The sequence below is a fragment of the Branchiostoma floridae genome, chromosome 19 (assembly GCF_000003815.2).
Source record: "Branchiostoma floridae strain S238N-H82 chromosome 19, Bfl_VNyyK, whole genome shotgun sequence".
Taxonomy (NCBI): Eukaryota; Metazoa; Chordata; class Leptocardii; order Amphioxiformes; family Branchiostomatidae; genus Branchiostoma; species Branchiostoma floridae.
The window spans coordinates 3,295,815-3,318,484 of record NC_049997.1 but is presented as its reverse complement, the minus strand read 5'-3'; the positions used below and the strand labels follow the sequence as shown (position 1 = coordinate 3,318,484).

The 22,670-nt window shown below is 41.5% G+C and overlaps 4 protein-coding genes across 5 annotated transcripts; 2 read left to right on the top strand and 2 right to left on the bottom strand.

The window, feature by feature from the left end:
- Positions 1-4,022: 4,022 nt before the first annotated feature.
- Positions 4,023-5,726, top strand: LOC118406969. Of its 2 annotated transcripts, XM_035807369.1 has the most exons (4): positions 4,023-4,169; positions 4,400-4,727; positions 4,853-5,087; positions 5,210-5,726. In XM_035807369.1, the coding sequence occupies exons 2-4, from the start codon at positions 4,406-4,408 to the stop codon at positions 5,406-5,408; spliced, it is 756 nt and encodes a 251-aa protein (XP_035663262.1). In that variant the 5' UTR covers positions 4,023-4,169; positions 4,400-4,405; the 3' UTR covers positions 5,409-5,726. The 2 variants fall into 2 exon arrangements, with proteins under 2 accessions (XP_035663262.1, XP_035663261.1); XM_035807368.1 differs by having other exon boundaries at positions 4,023-4,727.
- A 117-nt stretch (positions 5,727-5,843) lies between these two features.
- On the top strand, positions 5,844-9,669 carry LOC118406968. Its single transcript, XM_035807367.1, has 2 exons — positions 5,844-5,962; positions 7,865-9,669. The coding sequence occupies exon 2, from the start codon at positions 7,972-7,974 to the stop codon at positions 9,175-9,177; it is 1,206 nt and encodes a 401-aa protein (XP_035663260.1). The 5' UTR covers positions 5,844-5,962; positions 7,865-7,971; the 3' UTR covers positions 9,178-9,669.
- On the bottom strand, positions 5,856-9,971 carry LOC118406967. The gene is made up of 2 exons (XM_035807366.1): positions 9,805-9,971; positions 5,856-7,676 (listed from the first exon to the last, which is right to left on the bottom strand). The coding sequence occupies exon 2, from the start codon at positions 7,657-7,659 to the stop codon at positions 6,112-6,114; it is 1,548 nt and encodes a 515-aa protein (XP_035663259.1). The 5' UTR covers positions 7,660-7,676; positions 9,805-9,971; the 3' UTR covers positions 5,856-6,111.
- Positions 9,972-11,145: 1,174 nt separating this feature from the next.
- LOC118406314 (leucine-rich repeat-containing protein 24-like) lies at positions 11,146-21,155 on the bottom strand. The gene is made up of 2 exons (XM_035806240.1): positions 20,979-21,155; positions 11,146-13,965 (listed from the first exon to the last, which is right to left on the bottom strand). Exon 2 carries the CDS (start codon positions 13,929-13,931, stop codon positions 12,024-12,026), a length of 1,908 nt encoding a protein of 635 aa, XP_035662133.1. The 5' UTR covers positions 13,932-13,965; positions 20,979-21,155; the 3' UTR covers positions 11,146-12,023.
- Between the last annotated feature and the right edge of the window lie 1,515 nt (positions 21,156-22,670).

Sequence of the window (22,670 nt, the reverse complement as noted above, 5' to 3'; positions counted from 1 at the left end):
AACGCAACATTCAAACTCCCTGGAAAAGACTAAGCTACTCGACTGAGTGTATCATTCAAATGATACAGGGTAATATGCAGCGATTTATAATGTGTATCATTCAAATGATACAGGTTAAGGTACAAGAATCCCAACTGGTGCAACATTCAAAGGACACTGTCCCGGGAAAGACTAAGCTATTCCGACAGTGTATCAGTCAAATAATAAAGGGTAATATACAGCGATCTGGGGGGTGTATCATTCAAATGATTCAGGTTAAGATACAAGAATCCCAACTGGTGCCGCATTTAAAGGACAAAGGGAAAGATAAAGCTATTCCGAAAGTGTATCATTCAAAAGATACAGGGTAATATACAGCAATCTAGGGGCTAGCTGTATCTTTCAAATGTATTTTTCAAATGATACATGTTATTAAGATACAGGGTTAAGATACAAGCATCCCAAAGGTACAACATTCAAAGGACAGAGGGAAAGACTAAGATATCCTGAGATATCTAGAGGGTGTATCATTCAAATGATAAAGGTCAAGATACAAGAATCCTAATGGTGTAGCATTTAAAGAACAGAGGGAAAGACTAATCTATCTTGACAGTGTATCATTCAATGATACGGGGTAATATACAACGATAGAAAGGGGGTATCATTCAAATGACGCAGGGGAATATACATCGATCTAGAGGGTGCATCATTCAAATGATACAGGTTATTAAGATACAAGAATCCCAACTGGTGCAACATTCAAAGGGCAGAGGGAAAGACTAAGACTAAGTTGTGTCGTACACAATCCCTTCTGCATCTTTGTTTTGTAATCTAAAAGTAATGACTATATAACAAACTACAAAGTTGTCTTTTCGTCCACCAAACAATTAACAATAGTTCTTGTGTACCAAAGCAATTCCATGGCAGTTTCCATCACAATCCATACCACCATCACTACAGTACTAGACAGTGGAACAACCTAAAACAGATCCAAGTAAAAACGCAACAAAGAAAGTTCTCCATGATGTTCAGATGCCCGCAAAGTTACAAAGTTAATATACAAGAATCCTGAAGGTGTAACATTCATTCATATAAATTGACACAGTTGTCCTCCCGAAGACTTACGTTACTAAGGGAGGTTAATACGGATAAAACAGCGCCTTTCTACAACTGTGTCATAAAAATTGACACAGAATCCTCCTGCCGTCGAAACTTTTTGTTATTGAAGGAGGTTAATACGGATAGAAGAGCGCCTTTCTACAACTGATTGTTGAGTTGAATTCTGAATTCGGCAAACATTGGTGTGGTGTTATCAATGTTGTAGTATGAGTCAGTCCGTGTAAAGATCTACAAAAGGTAAATTTCCATCGTACGATCGTGTTGATAAGAAGCATTCTAATCTGGCGGTCGTGTATTTCACGCGTAGTAATTAACAAAATAGCACACTGACAACAATTCAAAATAACAAGACGCGTTTAATAATGGAATAGCGACTCATACTGCAACATTGATAACACCACACCAATGTTTGCCGAAATCATAATTCAACTAAACAGTCAGTTGTAGAAAGGCGCTCTTCTATCCATATTACCTCCTTTAATAACAGAAAGTTTCGACGGGAGGACAACTGTGTTTATTTATATGATACAGTTGTAGAAAGGCGCTCTTCTATCCGTATTATCCCCTTTAATGACAGAAAGTTTCGATGGGAGGATTCTGTGTCAATTTTTATGACACAGTTGTAGAAAGGCGCTGTTTTATCCGTATTAACCTCCCTTAATCGGCGGGAGGACAACTGTGTCAATTTATATGAATGAATGTTACACCTTCAGCATTCTTGTATATTAACTTTGTAACTTTGTAACTTTCCGGGCATCTGAACATCATGGAGAACTTTCTTTGTTGCGTTTTTACTTGGATCTGTTTTAGGTTGTTCCACTGTCTAGTACTGTAGTGATGGTGGTCTGAATTGTAATGGAAACGGCCATGGAATTGCTTTGGTACACAAGAACTATTGTTAATTGTTTGGTGGACGAAAAGACAACTTTGTAGTTTGTTATATAGTCATTACTTTTAGATTACAAAACAAAGATGCAGAAGGGATTGTGTACGACACAACTTAGTCTTAGTCTTTCCCTCTACCCTTTGAATGTTGCACCAGTTGGGATTCTTGTATCTTAATAACCTGTATCATTTGAATGATGCACCCTCTAGATCGCTGTATATTACCCTGTATCATTTGAATGATACATTGTCGGAAAAGCTTAGTCTTTCCCAGGGAATTTGTCCTTTACATGTTGTACCAGGGATTCTTGTATCTTAACCTGTATCATTTGAATGATACACCCTCAGATCGCTGTATGATTGCCTGTTTCAGTTGAATGATACACCCTTTAGATCGTTGTATATTACCCTGTATCATTTGAATGATACACCGTGTCGGAATAGCTTAGTCTTTCTCTTGTCCTTTGAATGTTGCACAAGTCGGGATTCTTGTATCTTAACTTGTATCATTTGAATGATACACCCTTTAGATCGTTGTATATTACCCTGTAGCATTTGAATGATACACTGTCGGATTAGCTTAGTCTTTCTCTTGTCCTTTGAATGTTGCACAAGTCCGGATTCTTGTATCTTAACTTGTATCATTTGAATGATACACCCTTTAGATCGCTGTATATTACCCTGTATCATTTGAATGATACACTGTCGGAATAGCTTAGTCTTTCTCTTGTCCTTTGAATGTTAAACAAGTCGGGATTCTTGTATCTTAACTTGTATCATTTGAATGATACACCCTTTAGATCGCTATATATTATATGTTTCATTTGAATGATACACTGTCTGAATAGCTTAGTCTTTCCTTTTGTCCTTTGAATGTTGCACCAGTCGGGATTCTTGTATCTTAACCTCGTATCATTTGAATGATGCACCCCATAGATCACTGTATATTACCCGTTATTATTTGAATGATACACTGTCGGAATAGCTTAGCCTTTCCGTAAATAATGACCGGTGAGTTTGTCCTTTGAATGTGGCACCAGTCGGGATACCTGTTTCACTTTAATGAAAACACTGTCGGAATAGATCTTTGCCTCTGTCTTTTGATATTGCACCACTGCTGGGATTCTTGTATCTTAACCAGGAGTATATCACTTTGAATGATACAGCCCGTAGGTCGCTGAATACATTGTGTATTACCCTGTATCATTTGAATGATACACTGTCAGAATAGCTTAGTAAGAGGTAAATGCTAGTGTGTCTTATTAAGAATTCTGGTTCAAATACAGTTAAGTTATATTTCACGCCTGGCAATATGACAGATAATCTTTATAGATAAAACTTTCCTTCGGCCACTTGTAGTGCAATGTCTCGCGCTTGGGATGAGCCAATGAAGTTTAATGATATGTTTATTGCAAGTTCTTGCCCGAGGGCTAATTGCAGGTACAAACAACATGTAAAATAAGGAAAAATACAAAGGTGCTAGGAACTACATTCTATGACTATATGCTATGCTAGTGTACATTATACTAGTTTTGTTGGGTTAGACTTCTTCTCTTTAGGCAGTGGAAGACGAATTTACCCACTTCCTAAGATAACTGATAAAACCTCCTAGATCTGGTCAGTTTCTGTCTAAAGTCTATTGACTGAGATACATACGATTCTCCAAACTGAGGGCACTCAATCGGTTATCACTGGTAGAGTATTGCGTGTTTTGTTTTGGGTAGTTGGTTTGACCCGGAAGTAGACGATATACATCGGTCACCTGGAAAACCCCATGCAGACCGTAAAACACAAGCTACCCTCGCCATGATGAGTACGTAGAAGGTCAACTTTGACGGAACTAATCTCGTCTTCAACTACCTTTTGAAATTTCAACTGACATACACACGGTTCCCTGACTCTTCTAGATCACGGGAACACATATAATAGCTCGATTTGACGTATTGTGACTGTGCTACGACTTATTGAATGGAGTCCGCTATGTACTCAAGATGGCGCGCCACAGCCGGTTCGCCGGCGCCATTTTGGGTCAGAGGTCAAACGGAGCCCGGCGCCCGGCGCACACATGTGAGATATCGCGGGAAAGCCAAGCTGGCAAAACGCACGCGTGGCATCGTCGTCTCCTGTATTTACGGCACCGTTACTTGTCAAATTTTCTCCATTCCGCATATCTACAACTAAAGAAGGTATGTCAAGGCCATGTTTAATGTTTAACTATCTAAATAAGTAAATATAACGTTATATAATTGTGTTTACTACCTTCGAAACTACGATGTTGTTTTGGTTGACGTGGCGGCAAAAGTCTGTTTTGTTTTTCTGGTTTTGCTAGACATCAGCGTGCATACAAATTTGATATAGACAGATCTCAAATGATTTTCGTAATTTATCTAATGATCATATCTTGTCTTTGGCTTAGAAGAGCATGGAAAAATACAAAGAATTTGAGACATGGAGGAATGCAGCTCTGACGAAGTACCTGAGCGACAGGGGGTGGAAAACAACTGGCGACCATAAGATGCTAGTTGCCAGGGCCTTCAGTGCTTGGGAGAACAACATCCCAGTGCAGCCGTCAGCAGCTGAGCTAGCTGAAACCGCGAAGAAGGAATATGAACAGCTGGTGGAAGGGATAGAAGATCCCCTCCAGTTTGGACCTGAAGCCTGGACAACCGAGACTGAGGGCATTGAAGGCTGGCCAAATGTCATGTACAGTGACATTTATGACTACATAATGAAGGAACACCCAGGTACATGTTGCATATACAAATTTTATTCAGGCACTATAGCTCATTTGACTTTGTTGCTGTAACAATGTACATACTACAGTCCCATTTTGCTAGCTCTTCTGATAATGTGTTCTTTGACTCATCAGGCAAGGACCAAACCCTAAACAACCGTATGCTGAATGCCTACAAGGAAGGCAAAGCATACACCTTCTACACAAATGGTTGGCTGCAAGAGGTGCAGTCTTGCAAGCGAGGTGGGCTTGTCTACTTGCGAGCAAAATGTACACCATCATGCAAAATAAATGAATTCCCGCACAAGGCATGGGTTTGCTGCCACCAAACTGGCACCATCAAAGAGGCTTACTGCTCTTGTACAGCTGGGTGAGTTATCAGATGAATTGCATATTACAATATAATATTGATGAATCTAATATTGCTCTCTCTACAACTTTTTTGGTTTTTGCTGTATGTTTAACCCTGGCACCTTTACTTGTTGTGTCCAGGTTGGGACAGTCATGCAGTCACATCGCAGCGGTGCTGTTTAAGGTCGAGGCAGCAGTCCGGACCTATCTAGTAAACCCTGCGTGTACATCTACAGCCGCCCGGTGGAATGTTGCCCCAGGGAAAAGAGTCCAGAAGAGAAAATGCAAGGACTTGTGTTTAAAAAATGATAAATTTGGCAAAACTGGTGTGTACCTATAAATTTTGAGTTCAGCCTACTAAAATTAACATTCACATGCCGAGCACATGTTACAAATAACTTAAGATATCTACATGTCTAAATTGTAATACTAACACTTCATATTGCAGGGTTGCAACTACAACTGTCTATACTTTTGTTAACAGAAACTTGTCTAAGAAACATTATCTGTTCTAATATCCACACATGTACTAAAAGTAAGATGTTGACTATTCGGATAACTGATTAAAATACTTCTGTCTACAATGTGTGCTTCACTTGTATTGTTGACTACACTTTCCTATATTTGTACATGTTGAACGTTATATTTGTTACATCAAAGAACATACGACCTAGTACCTTCGAGGAATGAATGTACAACAAAGGGTCTTTCATCATCTTCATCATCATTGTTACATGTGAATTTGAAGCTTCAACACAACACCGTTTAACTTATTGAGAATAATTCATGTTACCATTGTTACATGTGAAATGTGTTGTTTCTGTTTTTGTTACCAAGTTCATCTGTGTCGAGTAAGGTGCTTTCTTCTGTGTGACCACCAATGCAACATATGAGGTAAGATATGAAGATTGCCAATACCAATGTAACTACCCACTCAGGATTTACTTCTTACAAACTATACAACTTACAAAATAACTACTGTCTTTGCACAAAGTGTTATGTGTCCATCCAATGCTTAGTCCGATTGCATACTACAACTGAAACTAATACTTAACCAGGTTGTTCAGTAAGTTGCAAAGTGCCGCACAGACTGTGACCATGTCATCAAGCTGAGGCACCAGAGTTATGGGCACTTCATACTTCAGAATCCGGAAGGTTTTCAGACGTCTGATTGCCTGCTCAACGAAGATGCGCCGGTTGGCTATCTTCTTTGTAGTTGCAACCTGTGCCTTTGTCATCTGGTGGCTGCCCCTCTTGCCGGGTGGGATCAGCAAATGCGCATAATGCTGAGCAACATCTTCAGCTATGGGGAAGCCACGATCGGCCATGACAACCTCGCCCCGGGATAGAATGTCCAGGAAACCGGATACCTGTGTCAGCTCTTTGTCGCTGATTCTGCCACCCCAGACTTCAGACACGAAGTTGAAATGTCCATTAGGGGTAATGGACACCAGGCACTTACCCGTCTGGTGGTGCTTGTAGTTAGACCACGTCTGTGCCTTTGCCTCGAGATTTGTGGGTGTTTCTATAAAGAATTCTGTGCAGTCAATGATGTGTCGAACATCTTTGTACAGGGGGTAGTCCCGAAACCTTCTTGGCAGGTTGGCTCTCATGACTTCCTCGCTGGGCTTGAAGATCATGCACTTAAGTTCTGAGGCCATGAACTTCAGTGTCGCTGTAAGTGCACGGGAGCAGGTTGCTGTCGAGACTCCAAACCTGTCAGCCAGATCTTCATTCAGTGAGCCAAGCCTCAGCTTCATCAACGTCATCACCAACAAATTCTTCCCACTCAGCTTTCTGTCAGGCCCGGACTTTTTTGGTGACTTCTTGAATGTCCGAACACCTCTTGGGATGGCACTAGCTCCCCTCCAGAAGCGTATGCGATCGAGCTTTGGGGCAAGGTATTTGTATAGCCCTTCTAACGCCTTGCGGTTTGGCAGCCCAGTGTAAAACTGTACCTTGCTGTCATCACTGAGCTTGTCATAACTGACAATACGCTTATGTAAATTGGCACTTTCTAATTTGGCAGTTGCAGCCTCCAGTTTCAGTTGTGTGTTCATCAATTTGAGCCTTTGGATCGTGGCATCTTTATCTTCACGAGATGGAACACCATAGTCATGGTCCTGAATGGAGCTGTATGTAGGGTAGCTGCTACCACTGGCGCCTGTCTCCTCCTCAGATGCTGCTGTGCACTTCTTTTTGGAAGCACTGTCTACAGTCATGCGAGGTGCTGGCTTCTTCCTTTGTTTTGGTGTGGTGGTGTATCTGTTTAACGCATATCCCATCCCTTCTGTTGGGTACGGGTTCTCGTCAGTAGGCTTGCCATCCACAAAATGCATTGAGCAAATACGAGAGTCATTATTTGGTTCCCAGTTTTTGTTGCCCTTAATCTTTCGTCCAACTCGTCTGGTCCATTCCTTCCTGGCCCCAGGATCCTTGTTTACTGTAGGGAATGAAAGCAGCTGGAAAGGTTCCATGCATTCACAGCTGCGGTGGACCTTGTTATGTATGATGCATTGTTCATCCCTCCACTTGTTTAGTGCTTTGCCACCGTTGTGACAACCGAACACACAGCATTGCCTCCTCGACATCCTTGGCTTGCTCCAGCCTGAAATATACAATTAAACAGTAGGTATCAGGAAAGCACTGATAAAACATAAAAAAGTAAGAAGTAACAAAGGAGATAATGATCACATATGTAGTATACACTTCATGTAGGTCATTTCAACTGGTCATGCAAATGTTTACTGTTAAAATCTATCTGCATTGAAATCATCTTTTTCCTGAAAATTTCAGATTCCCGACCGGTGGCTACTACTCAGAAGCAGTTGTTCCAGCCTGTAAGGAACACACAGCAGCAGTCAGAATCAGATGGTAGCAAGAGGACAAGATTGGCCGGGTTTATGCGGGAAGCTTTGCCTCCTGAGTCTGGGTTTTTCACAGCTTTGGAAGTGCAGCCCCATCCGGAGGAGGAGGAGGCGACACCTGGACAACATCTAACTCCCCAGTCCCTAGCTATGGATGTTTTGGCTAGGCCTTATAGTTATGATACACGTGCAGAGTTTGTCAGCTCACTTATTGTAAGTAAAGAGCAAGTAGCTGCCTTGGAAAAGGCTACCAGGGCCCAGAGTAACTCCCCCATCTGGAGTATGGCACGGCAAGGCAGGATCACTGCATCTAATTTCTATAAGATATACACAAGAGTGCAAACTATCAAAAGTAATCCTGAAGAATCCACTGATAGCCTCTTGGGGACCATTATGGGGTACAAACGTGTAAGTGAGAATGTACGAGCCCTGAAGTATGGCAGGACTATGGAGGAGGAAGCAAAGGCTGCATTATTCCAGCAGTTTTCTCAGGAACATGAAGATGCACGGTGTGAACAGAAAGGCCTTGTGATCTCAGAGCACAAGGCCTATCTGGGTGCCTCACCTGATGCCCTGTTTACCTGCAAGTGCCATGGTCAGCAAGTTGTAGAGATAAAGTGTCCCATAAGATGCAAAGATGCTGTGCCAAGCATAAGTAACGTGGATTATCTGTATGAAAGTTCTACTGGAGGTGTGCAGCTTAAACAAAAGAATGCATACTATGCACAGTGCCAAGGACAGATGGCACTTACAGGTTGCAGGGCATGCATCTTTTACGTCTACAGCAAACATGGTAGTATAAGTATCAACATTGCCTTTGATAGTCAGTATTGGGAGGACATGTGTGCTGCGCTTGATTTTTTCTTTGTAGATCATGTTGCTCCTGAGTTACTTACAGGAAAGCTGAAACAAAAGATTGAGTCAGGTGACCAAGGTAGCGGTCAATCAGTTGGCACTGACCAGGCTAGTTGTAGTACCAGTACGTCTAGTAGCAGTCAAACAGCATCAAACACACCATCCCGGAATCACAGCAGCCAGGCAGCATCACCACAGGGCCCAGCCATGTGCCCTGTCTGTGCAAGTCTATGTATTGAAGATGTCAGAAAGTTTGGTGATGGCAGTGTTGGCTGTGACTCATGTGGAAAATGGTATCATTTCAGATGTATTGGTCTCAAGACCTCAAGACAGGTGAAAAAGCTCCCTGATTGCTGGCAGTGTTCTACTTGTAGAGGAAAAGTATAGTATCATACTACTACTGTCAGCCAGTACAAATTCATATTGTAAACATGTGTTTCAAGTCTTTTGAAGCAAATATGTAAATAGAACTTTCTACAGAACGATTTCATTGTAAACATGTAAATAGGTGTTCATGTACTCAAAGCAAATATGTTCATAGAATTCTCTGGAGAACAATGTATATGTAAATATGTATATATGTTTTCTTAAAACTATAATAAAAGTACATTTGTAATCTGTAAATAAAACTACAGCTTCATGGAGAACGATGTCTGTGTAAACAAGTTAAAGGGTGGTTTCATAAATACAAGCATGCAAATACTAGAACTTGATGGAGAACATGTTACTATTTGCTTACGTAAAATAATAGAAAGATAGACAGCTCGTCGTTTATCTAACAGCATCCAACCTATTCAACAAAGTCACAAAATGGTCAATTCGCATCAACGAAATTCTTTGATAGCACCAAGAAGTTTTTACACATCACATGTTAGCAGACCCCCCCCCCCCCCACACACACACACGCACACACATACATATAGACTAGACAAAGACTAATGTTTCGAGCGCAGTAAATACGCCAATCTACGATCTATTCTACCGACTTACAACAGTATTAGAGTCTTTACATACCTGTTGCACTCTGTAGATATACTTTTCCCGGAAAAAATCACGTTAAACTGGTAAAACAGAACAAGAACAAGAACAATACAGCTCCGCGCGTGGTTTTCAGTGTGTTTCTGGCGTGGGTGGCTCCGTTTGACCTCTGACCCAAAATGGCGCCGGCGAACCGGCAACTCGCGTATTCGTCTCCGGGATAAGCCGGACGTGCCCTGTTCGTATTCTTGCCGTAAATTTCTCTCACTCTTGAGAGTTATTTAGATTCAAACAACATCGAAACTTATTTATATTATCTGGAAGCTATCCTCACACAACTTACCCAGGCGACGCGCGACATAGTGAGGGGGGCTTGAAAATGACCATTGATAGAGGTCAATAAAGGTCACCTTGACGTACCTGATTACATCATAAATTGTCGCGTTACCAGCAAAGAAGAAATTAATTCATTCAAGAACTCTTTTCCTTGGCTTATTTTTCGTTCTTCATCCTCGGCTTGTTTGGGCAAGTCACATCTATAATATATTTTTTACTTTAATATAGTCCAAAAACAAAATTCCTACACATCATACGAGGTGATGATACAATTCTTTTGGGTGACATGTGACTTTTTTGGGACATCAGGAGTGAATGCTGACCCTTGACCCTACGTCTGTAAAAAGAGCGGCAAAACCGAAAGTCAGAGGTGAGTTTCAAGCTTTTTTTTTCGCAGATCCGCGAGAATGATTTAGTCAGAAAGATATCAAACGGTCATAATAGTATGCTAACCTTGCAAGCATGTAACGTTATGTCCCATGTTGCTATATATAAAGCAGATGATACTTATGTCTAGTAGCTTGCCTTCGGCAATATACGGTTGATTTTTATCAGCGCTATGAGGGAGGGGGGCTACACAGTTCTTTTATATAAAATTCCCGCCATGAAATAATCATGCCATGAAAATTCTCAAGGTACAACACGCGCGCTGTCTTCACAGAGTTACAAAGTCATACCTGGCTACCTGTGCCATATTCAGGATGAATTCGAAGTCATTGCCCATGAGCTCCCGAGCACATAAGAAATTGTATAATCGAATTCGGCCAGATGACGTAATCTTTTTTGAAGCTGTGTCTCTATCTTGGCAACGGTAATCCCCAAGCAGATTTTTGGTGCGGCTGATTTCGCGTGTTTTCTATATATTCATACATACTATTATATTCATACATATTTTAATTCATCAGTGTAAGTGTATTCGGTGAAGTAAACAAATTAACATAAAAAAATGATATTCATATTTAATACCGAATCGGAATAAAAACACAAACATATCTATTGGAATCATTAACAACGTTTCAAGCGTAGCACAAGTTCATAATCGTTTTACAAATTTCTACTCGACTTTCATTCAAGAAGCTTTGATCTATGATTGGCACATGCCAATCATATTTCAGTTGGGAAATTAGATACAAAGTTACTGTACACACGTACCTTAATTAAACAATCCAAGCAAAAATGAAGCTACGTAGAAATGAATATCTACGTGAATATTTTTCTACCATAAAGTAACTGGAGTAATAGAAAATGCCATGTGGCATCATTTAACTATACTGATGACGAGTATTTCTAATCTACATCAAATGCATGAACGCACTGCTATGGTATATTTATAGAGCCCCTGAAACAAAAGTATTTACAAAGTGGCTGCCGAAGTATTGCGTTTTTATCATTCACATGCTCCTATTTACAAGAATATATCGGTACAAAATGCACGTTTATTTGGAAACATGAAATGTGTTCGCAGTTAGCCTGTTGGGATCCAACGTAGACAGCAGATGCTGCTTATTTAGCTGACGGTTTATCAGACAAAAGCCACTCAGAATGTAAGTGTCAAATTTCTAACAATAGAGAACACTTAGAGAGGTAAATTTTACATGTACAGATTTAAGGCACACAGCCTTAAGCTGAGGTCTTAAGAAAATAGACTATATAATATAAGAATATTGTTTAAACGATGCTGCACAAGTTAATGATGCTGTGTCGAAGATATAGCACATGGTTGATAAACATATACAATATCGCTACTGATCTTATGGTTATAAATATACTTATATGGCACAAAACATGACGTTTATAATATGGTGACTTGAGAGGAAAAGAACTTGAATGCACACCCTGTCGGCCATGCAACAAATCTGAGCACATCTACACTCGACCACACAAAATTTTGACACCCTTAACAATGGTATAGGCCTGGATCAGACGTAATGTTCCTCGTCTCCGCCAGTGAGGCCAAGAGAAGCCTTCGACCCCCTCGTCCTCAGCGGGATACTTTCTCCCTCTTTCCTAGCCGGCCGTGTCCCCTTATCCCGACGAGCTGTTCGCCTTAGAGTCTTAGTATTTCCGGTTCCGGTTCTCCTGTTGCTGCCCGTGCTCCCGGCACTGTTCGGGCGATAGGCCAGTCCCCGGATGCTTCTCGGTGAGACAGGCGACGTCGGTCTGTCGTTAGAACGGGGTGATGTCGGAGCGTCAGGGACGTCACCTGACGCATCCTGTGTTGCAGCGGCGTCGCCTGCTTTGCTTGGTCTACGCTTGTGCCTGTTGACGTACGGAACAGCGGGCGGCGTCTGTTGTCGAACGGCAGGGGAGGAGGGTCTGCTCCTCGCACTGTCCGGGTTCAGCGGGGAGGAGTCGTAACCACTTGAGGGTGTAGAGTTCTGACTCCCGCTGTCGTGTCCTGTGAACAGGTGATCAAACGCTGCAAGCTCCGACATGGGCGAAGGGCCTTCGTATGTCTTTAGCCTCCTTTTCCAGCGCGACCGTTTCCAGATACAGTACACCACCGCGGACACGACACCCACCACCACAACTGTAAACGCTGCCGCTGATACTGCGATTATAAGCAGCGTCCAGTCAAACGGTTTGTCTCCGCCACTCTGTACAGCTAGACCTGACAAAGAGAATAAATTCCCCGTTGTAGTTAACACAGTCGTTGTCACAGTTGTAGCAACAGCAGGCGGTAGGCCGGTTGTAGTTCCTGACTGTGCCGTCGTGTTGGGCAACGTTGTCATCATCGGGAGAGTTGTAGTGGTCGGGAGTGGCCGGAGAACACGAAGAGTCAGCACCGCCCAGGCGTTACTGTCTGCTTCACAAATGTACGTCCCGCCATCAACCAATTGGACGCGCGCGAACGGCAAGATCGGTCCTGATTGGACGGATCTTGTCGGGGCCCTTCTTACGTCACCCGTCATCTTTAGCCACGTGATCTTGTCGCTCCGCACTCCGGGTGAGTTACAGGTTATACTCAGGGAGTCTCCTACGTAAGCAGTGACGTCAGAGGACGACAGGTTGATGGACATGGGTGCAGCCGGACACACGAGTCGGTCAGGCGCGAACTGTAGAAGTATGTCGGCGGCGAGCCCTCGCAACATCCTCGGCACTGCACAGCGTATGTTGCGCGTGATGTTCGTGCAGCGCTGGATCTGTTGCAGGTTACAGTCGCACAGCCACGGGTTACCATACAGCTGCATCGTTTCGATAAGGTTTCCGCCGTTTGGACAGAATCCAGCGCTCAGCGTTTGCAGCTGGTTTCTGGAAATGTCTAACTGGTTGAGTGTCGGTACCCACTGGAACGCGTCTTCGCTAACAGTCGCTAGCTTCATCCGCGAGAGATCGAGTTGTTGGATCGCCTTCATTCCCATGAAACAGTTACCGGGGAAAGACGAGACAGGATTCCCCGAGAACTTAAAAATGCGAAGTTTTGGAAACAAACTCAATATTCCACAAGGGATGTTGACGAACAGGTTGTCGGAAAGATCCAACAGCTCCAGCTGGTTCAGGTTGTTGAACGTGCCACCTGCGATGGTCTGCAAACCGTTACTGCTGAAATCCAAATACCGCAAACGGTAGAAGTTGGCAAACTGATTGGCTGTTGTGGGTATCCTGTTGTTGGATAGGTCCAAGATGATGGTGGAAGCTGGTATCCCGGCTGGCATGACGTTGAGATTGAACATGTTGCAGTGCACGGCGTTGACGGTAGGGTCGCAGTCGCACACCAGCCACCGCCCGCACGCTCGGAGCGCTTCAGTGCGCATGACCGCCTCAGACACCAGAACTGCGATGATGACGTAAGTGATGACGTAAATTGTAGGCGGCGCCATTTTCATTGTATTCCAAGATGGGATCGGTGCTTCTATGCTTCTGGTGTTTCAAAAAAGATGAAAAAGAATGAAATTATTCTTCTATATCTTTCCATTTATCTTAATCCATATTAGCCATTGTTTCCTATACGCGCTATTCAATTGACGTCATCTGCGCCATGTTAACGTCGGATTACAGCGTACGTCTACGTCTGTAAACCAAACGAAGATGCTCCTGCATAATTGAATTGCCACCCAACATGGTCGTCGGAGGATTTGTGTGACGTCAACGAAAAGCCTGTATACAGAAAATGGGGACATTCATTTTACATACAATACCTTGCGGCTATGAGATAGAAACTACCTACCTACATTTATTTATCACTTAAATGTACACCGAATCAAAAGTTGTACTTTTCATAATGAGAATGATTGCATAGATAATTCAATGTAAAGCGATAGCACATTTATCAATTGTATAATTGCACAAAGTCCAAACATAGCATATTATTTCTGTTCATGATAATGACGATGCGGTAATGTTACGTTTAGTAATATGCTAAACAACGTAATGGGAATGATGTTCGTTGGCAATGGTTTGAGGAATTTTGCAATTAACCAAAGTATGTTGTATATATTATCATTGTTCAGTCCTGTTTCGTGTAGTGTCTTTCTGGACATCTATTACATAACTACATCCTCATAAAATGGCTTGCAAATGTATCATGAGTGACATGTACATATTGTGTTTGACTTAGAAAAAGGTTAACCGAAAAAAAATCAAGTACAGAGAACATCTTCGTATCTACATGTCAAGTATCCAGGTCATGCAACATGCAAAGATAACACCAGACACAGTTTGTTTAGAAAACACCACACCCACCGATACACATAGTACATGATGTCATACAAATGCCAAAGCCACACATGAAAGAAACATTATACACACATACATAAACATGACACAAAAGCAAGGTCAAAGACTACAAAACTACAAAGAACACAAAATACACCGAACCTGGTTTCGTGACGACGCCAAGCACCACCATCTCTCCACTACGTACATACATAGAGATTACTTGACCGCGTTACGCATAGTACCTGAATAGGCTCGCCTAATAACCTTCTAAATTATTACTATCAGTGTAATACCCACCCCCAGTATAGGTAATCACCCGATTTTGTGGACATTCATACCATCTTGTATGTTTATGCCTCCTTTAAGCCCCCTTTACAAATCAAGAAATTGGCTTGGCCAAAGTGTTGGCGACCTATAAATGGGCATTTTCTGCCGAAGAACTATCGACGTCCTGGTTCGAACGATTTTTACTAGTTCAGCCGACGTTCGCGGGTTCCTGGAAGCTGAGTTTATATTCAAAGAGTCCTTGCCGACTGTTTTCGAACTTTTAATGAGATTTTGGATCGTTCTAGCGCAAAATATTATTGTTTTTTAAGATGGCCGTCTACCCCACTTACTCGTATGCCCTATATATTTTCCAAAACTCAGAAGTTAAAGTTGATCCAGATTAACGAGTGAGTCGATTCTCTCTTCGTCCATATGTCTAAGAGATGCTACCATCTCATAGGGGGTATATAAACGTAATCATTAGTGTTGCAATGGATAGACGTCGCCCAAGCCCCATTGAATTTGTGGGGGGGGGGGGCAGATTTTCAGCGACAAATACAGCCAACGCTCGGACGATGTTAAAATTTGGCGAACTCTGACCGATCTACAAATTCCGCCGGCGTTCGCATGAATTGTAAGGCCGGCTTTAGAAGGTCGTGAAAGGAGCAATTACGGACGTCTTTTTCACGTTTTGTCAAAGAACATCCTGACACGCTGATAATGCAAGTATTTTGTTGTATTATCCCGCTTGACATCGATAATTCCAACGCACGCGAAGTGTCATACCCTTTGAAAGAGAACAGATCACAAAGACGAACGCTTGTATGTGCTAGTTTGGGCCTAGGAAAAATGTTATTTCCGGTTACCCGACCGAACCTAGAAAAAAATTGCCGACCCAATGCTTTCCTTAGTCGGTCGATGGCACTCTTTTGACAGTTTAGGGCTTTCAAAAGTCGATGTTAGAATGTGTAGTGAAGATTGAACTTCTTTCTTTAGTTTCTTAATATTACTCAAACCCATGTTTATCTGTGTAATTATGGTGTTGAGTATTAGTGCCTTATTATGTCATACGTTTTGCATTGATAAACTGAATTTTCATCAGTTCGGCTGCCTAGAACATACGATGAAAGAGGAGAATTCCCATCTACCCACCCCATTTGTCTGGACCTTAACCGAAAACACGACATTTTTTGGCTAGGCCATACATAAGTGACGGGTGCTTGAGGTAAGGAGACAGCGCCTGTGCGAATCAATTCAGATCAGGTAATGAAGCAGAACTTACATCATGATTTATGGATCTATCTGAACGCTCGAGGTCACACCGTGCTTGACATGTAGTAAAGGTAGCTGATTTATAGGTTTATCGTAAATCAATTCAAGATCACAATTTTGGTGTCTGACTGAAGTAGTCGTCGTTGAGAATATGTAACGATTTATCTGATTAAATCTTTTTTTATATTAGTACTATTTCTATACTACATAAAACACTATATACAATATTTGAAACTTTGATGATCATCAAATAAAATGCATGTTTTCGTAACCTGTGTTATCAGAAAACAAGCCGTTTGGCACAATTAGCGATACATAAGATCAGCTAATATCATTTCTTCGAATACTATCCCACTGTCCAAAAGTGTACGTCTTTCTTCCGATACAAAAATGAGTTCTTATAGATACTCCGAGACACCGTTATCTATGAAGTATTTACTGGGTGCTGTCTAGTGAGGAAAACTCAAATTTTGAATAAAAAGTTGAAAGAAAAGAGTACCAACTAACTCTGACTTTTACCAAATAGATAAAGATGGGTTTACACGTGCATTTATATTCAAGTCCGTATGAGTTCCGTATGGACCTCTTCGCCTCTAACAGGGTCCATGTGTCGCTGGGAACATAATAGAAATGGCCAGATAACAAGCCAGTAGAATCAGCTGGTGGCAAACCATTGTCTCAGCCAGCTAACTCCACTGACATGTTATGTGTCTATATTTCTACAATTTCTCCTATAGAGCCAGGTAGAGGCTAAAAACTTCATAAGGAACTCATACGGACTTGAATATACGCATAAACCCGGCTTAAACGTACCATTTCCACAAACCTACCTGTGAATAGACTTGTTCTCTGCTATACTGGGTCCCGCCCGTGCTGAAATGTTCGATTTCTTAGAAGACAAAACGCAGACATACTGATCGATAGTTCTGGGCGTGCAGTTCAGTCTCAGGCCCACAAAAGGATGTATCATTATACTAAACGGTTATGACTGAATCGTCACGCGTTTACTTAATCTTTAATATGGCATGTCTGAACTATAATATTTCTATCATAGTGGCGTCGCGTGGTTTGGCTAAGGGCGCGGTAACATGGTTCGTACGATCGCTTACTCTGGGCATTTTTGGGGACAATCATGTACGTTTTCTGTTCAACTGTCTTGGTACATAAAATGCTGTTTTGTATCCATGTCGTACGACGATCGCACGACCTATGTGACCACGTCGCGTAGTTTGTCATAGAACCCGCCACACATGTCGAAAAGAGAAGGGGTTCTTATGATGCTACCTTACAGTCCGATCTCGGGGCTGACATATTGAAAAGGTGATAGCCAATCATTCAACAAACGTGGTAAAACTGAATAAAATTAGAAAGAAAGATGAAAGACGCGTAAACTCGTTGGCCAGACCATCACACTGGCAGTCGTTGGGAGGGTTTCATACGCGTAGCGTGTGGCAGAATCATCAATTAAACACATGTCCATTCGATATTCACGTACAGCATATTTCTATGCTACGTTAATCCATAGTAACTGTCATACAACGATGAGTCGTGCCTCTTTCGCAGTGACGATAATTCATTCATGAATGTACAAAGCAGGCCGATGTTCTTTTCGTGACCGCCCATTGTCGATGTATGCCAAACCGAATAAGAATATTAATCTGTCTTATTAACGTAACCGTTCGACCGTGAATTTCCGGAGCAAATAAATGCCGTGCGTATGTTGTTGTTGAAACTATATATTCATGAAAGAGAAACAGGTATTTGGTTGGAATTTCCGCATTTCTATGTTTTTTTATGGCAAAACCTGGTGTCTGTTCGCAATTGAATTAGAAGAATTCTAAATATTTGGAAACATGCCAACGAGTTTCGTCTGTCTATTGTAAGGGTCTGCCTTTTATCAACATCATATGAATTGATAACACGAAGGTTAAGACTATAATACTGTATGACCGCAGTAGATAAATTGTTCTAGGTTCCCTGATATACTAGTATTTTTTTTTCAAAATATACCCAAATCTATAATGTTTTACAAAACGTAATACTGGCACTTAGGAGACCTAGACAAATAAAACAATTCTTCTAGCTTGTGAAGTACGAACAATGCAAATGGATACATCAATATAAAAAGGTAGTAACACAAAGATCAATACACAAATGCACAATTTATGGACATGTCATACAAACATGAACAAAAAAAACTTGTCATTTACAGTCAACAGCTTTCGTGCGGTCTCCATGCAATATACGTGAATTAAATGAAACACATACATGCACAACAATAACAATAACAACATCAGGAAACAAAATGCAACATTCAATTGGCACCATCGCTGCTATAACGCATGGCAATACCAATTAAGTCTAGCAAAATGTTGCTATTAAATAACAGGCACAATTAAGTCTGACAAAATATTTCCATTCCTAAATACATTCTTTTGTACTTCACTCTGTTATACGAACGCTTCGCATACCGTATAGATTCTTTAGAGTTTGTCTATACGTAGTACTCCTCATCTCGAAATTCAACCTTTGACTTCTTGATCTTTGAACTTGTGGGTCTATGGCTCCTGGCTGAGGTCCCGGATGCGATTGCGTTGTCTTCCCATGATCCTTTTCCGCTGTCATCCGTGTCATGGCCTATCTCCAGGTTGAGGTGTTGTGGTCTTTTTGGTTGGAGTAAGGGAGACCTCGTCCTTGCACGAGCTGGGTTCACGGTGGCCATCTCAATTGTTTTTATGTCACTTTTCACTTTGTAACCGTTGGGTGGCTTTGGTGATTTGCTAACGGGGGGACTTTTACCGTTTGCGAAGTTTTTGCCGTCATGGTTTGTGGAATTTTGACTTCGTCTTTTAACTCTTCCCTTTGACTGGCTCCTACGATGGTCCCGGACTGTAGTGTTAGCACGCCTTTTGTGATTATCTTTCTTCGATTTTGTGGTTTTGTTGTGAATATGAATGCCACTGTGTTCATCTTTGACTTCTTCGTTACATGTTTTGTGTTGTATACGTAGGTTCTGACCCTCAAAGCGTTGTCTCCTCTTCCAGTAGCAAAACACACAAGTGGACACGATGATTAGAACCAGAAGAGTTGCCCCTATAGATACCGCACCCTTCAGGTAGACCGAGAAGTCTGGTTGTCCCAAAACCGCTTGCCTTGTCGTTATCGTTTCAACTATAACCGGTACTTTCTTCCCCTTGGTCAGTGTTGTTGTTGTTTGTGGTGGTGGTGTAGTACGTGCTGAAGTAGTGCTTGGCATTACAGCTGCTGTACTTTGCGTGGAGTCTGTAACTTGAACTGGAACCACTTGTAGCGTTGTTATCCCAGAGACGGAAAATGTTCTCCTTCTATCCACGGCCTCGCAGTTGTAGTTCCCCGCGTTGCCGACCTGTACGTTTGGAAAGTTCAATTTTTTGCCTAGTATACTTTCTCCGAGTTTGCCATCCTTTGTTATTTTCCACCACCGAAACTCAACGTCTGTAAGCTCAGGCGATGCTTCTATGACATCACATGTTATGGTGACACTGCTGTTCACTGTGGCCATCGTATCCACGGGTTGGATTCTAACCTTAACGTTGTAGCAAGTCAGTAAAGTCGGTGAGAGAAATTTTGCCGCCAGGCCACGCAGTTTACTCGGCATGGTGCATGTGATCTTCCCGGCTATGTCAGGACATCGCTGTAGTGGTTTCATGGTGCAGTCGCACAGCCATGGGTTACCGCTCAGTTCTATCCTCGGTACGATACCGTCTGTTCCTCGGCAAAACCCCGCTGGTAACGTACGGAGTCGGTTACGTGAGAGATCAAGGAGGGCCAAGCTACCGAGCTGTCTGAAATCGCCTACCCTTACGTTGCTCAGTCTCGTATTTGACAGGTACAGCTCTTCTAGTTTATCGAGATATTTGAAACAGTTCCTTGGAAGAAGAGTTATGGGATTCCCACTAAGATCTAAGATCCGGAGGTTTGCTAATTTCCGAAACTCTGCACATGGTACCGACTCGAGGCGATTTTGTGACAGATCCAAAACCTTGAGTCTCACCAGGTCGTAAAAAGTACCAATTTCAATCTTTTCCAGTCGGTTTCTAGACAAATTTAGATACTCTAAGTTCCAAAACCCAGAAAAATCCCTTGCATATAGGGTACGTATCATGTTTCCTTGGAGAGTGAGTATGCAAGTATCGTTTGGTATTCCGATGGGCATCGTGGAAATGTTCTGATTTTCGCAATAAACTCCTCTTTGAGGTTCAGATAGCGAGCACGTATAGTTTATCGTTAAACTTTGATTCACTTCGACACACAATTCTGCACTGTATACTTGAATGGCTAGGACCATAATAACGGTCGCATTCAGAATTAAACGTCTGTAAATCGACGAATGCATTTTCAAGTAGATAACCAACTTTGATTTAATCTACTACGTAGACCAAATGTTAGAATGTCTGTAATCCTTAGAGAAACATGAGAGAGACGCCACCACGTGAGTTCGAAATTCACCGAAGCCACCCAGTACAGACGGCGGAGTAAGACGGACGAGCCACCAACATAGACAATAGACGCACAGAGGTGAAAGTAGGTTCGAATGTTCTTGGGGTTAAAGTTCAAGGTTGAAAGGTCTTGTCATGCTGTCACCGAAAATGGAGATTTCACCAATGAAAAACGAAAGTACATAGAGAAGCCGTCACCTAGGCAACCCGCGAAGTTTAGCTTCCACCGCAGGTGACCTTTGATGTCAGAGGTTTCCGTGCACAAAACTTGGTGTCGTCACAGGTTCCTGCGATAATGTAGGTCACTTGGTACAACTGCAACATCTTCAACATAAGTAACAAAAGAGAATGTTAGTTCAGCATTTAGAAATACTATATTCACTGACCAAGCTGACTATTCTGTTGTTGTCGTTTAGAATTAGACTATTTTATTGTCAACCATATTCATTTCAGTTTATCAACCTTGATTCAAACTATATCCATAGCAGTACAAAAGACACTTCTACTGCCACGTCGAACGACGATTTGAAAAATCTTTTTCAATTATTTCAAATGAGTTCAAAATTAGTCATATCTAGTTTAATTCATAGTATATGTACTTGAACAGAAAATGTTTGATATGTGTTCCTTATTAAAATCTAAATGACAGTTTTGTGAATCATAATGAAATGATTGAAAAACGTAATCCACACGCCATTTTGAAATGGCATGCTACACGTATCCTGCCTTTTGACTGGCTATTTTGGGAAAGGTTCTAATCTCAATACCTTTGCTATATATGTGTATATAATTGTGATGACCCTTTTTAATTTACACCTACGACGGAAAACATTAAGTATAATGTCATAGTCGACCAGTGTGTATATTTTCCCTGTTTCCGATCACGTTATAACTGTGTTTGGTCATACAGTTACTAGGATATGGACCTAAGTAGACTAACATGGGAATCTCCTGTGTTAGAACTTACGTCAGGACTTAAAGCCCAAGTTGTGCTTTTCCCATAGGTTTAATGATGCATATCATTACATGACAAGAGAAACTAACATATAGATATAAAATTTTTGCATGCGTAGTTGGGATCATTGAAAATAGCTATAGATGTAGAAAATACACACTGAGGTACTTCAAAATGAAGAAGAACGAAGAGTTTACCAGCCTTCCATAGTTTATTCCACTTCAAAAGAAAATATATTACAGTACTATTGTAAAACACAACGGATTATACTGTAAGTGTGTAAGAATCAGAAAGATTCATAGAAGGGTGAAATATTCCAGCTCTAGGTTACAGCCTGTTATAGTTGAGCACTTCGCCGTCCTCTTATACATTTGATAAGTGTTTTTGTGGTGGCTATGGTCTTGCTATGGTCTTGGCTTTGAGGTGGCCGATAGCTTTTGATGCCAGAAAGAAGTGATGTAAGATAGGGCTCCGTAGCAGCTTGTCCTGGTTAGATGTGAGAAGTACATGTGAGGTATGTATGTGCCTGTTCATGCGACCTGCACAATTTGTTAGAATTCATAATGACCTTGAGAACCATTGTGTCTTGTTATGTCAATGATATCACGCTTAACTACTATGAGGATAAATAATCTATACTGTGATATTTCTAAATACCTACATATCATGCTACAATTATGATAGAAATAATAACTGTTCTATAAGGCTTTATAAGCATATGCATAAAATGTTTATAAAAGAATGTTGTGCATATATATATATATATATATATATATATATATACCATACATATAAATAATGTAATCTACACTGTTAAACCCAATAGCTTAAACGCAACTTTAAATCATAGAATGATTCAAAATTACCAAGTTTTATCCAGAAATACTTTAGGACCCTTTAGCTGCTGGATAAAGTATCGTTAATACTTAACGCTA

Excerpts from the sequence above, each read along its gene's own strand:
- LOC118406969 (XM_035807369.1), top strand. The coding sequence starts at position 4,406 with ATGGAAAAATACAAAGAATTTGAGACATGGAGGAATGCAGCTCTGACG. Across the intron at positions 4,728-4,852 it reads CATAATGAAGGAACACCCAG|GCAAGGACCAAACCCTAAAC; the intron begins GTACATGTTGCA and ends TTGACTCATCAG. Across the intron at positions 5,088-5,209 it reads TACTGCTCTTGTACAGCTGG|GTTGGGACAGTCATGCAGTC; the intron begins GTGAGTTATCAG and ends TGTTGTGTCCAG.
- LOC118406967 (XM_035807366.1), bottom strand. The coding sequence starts at position 7,659 with ATGTCGAGGAGGCAATGCTGTGTGTTCGGTTGTCACAACGGTGGCAAA.
- LOC118406968 (XM_035807367.1), top strand. The coding sequence starts at position 7,972 with ATGCGGGAAGCTTTGCCTCCTGAGTCTGGGTTTTTCACAGCTTTGGAA.
- LOC118406314 (XM_035806240.1), bottom strand. The coding sequence starts at position 13,931 with ATGAAAATGGCGCCGCCTACAATTTACGTCATCACTTACGTCATCATC.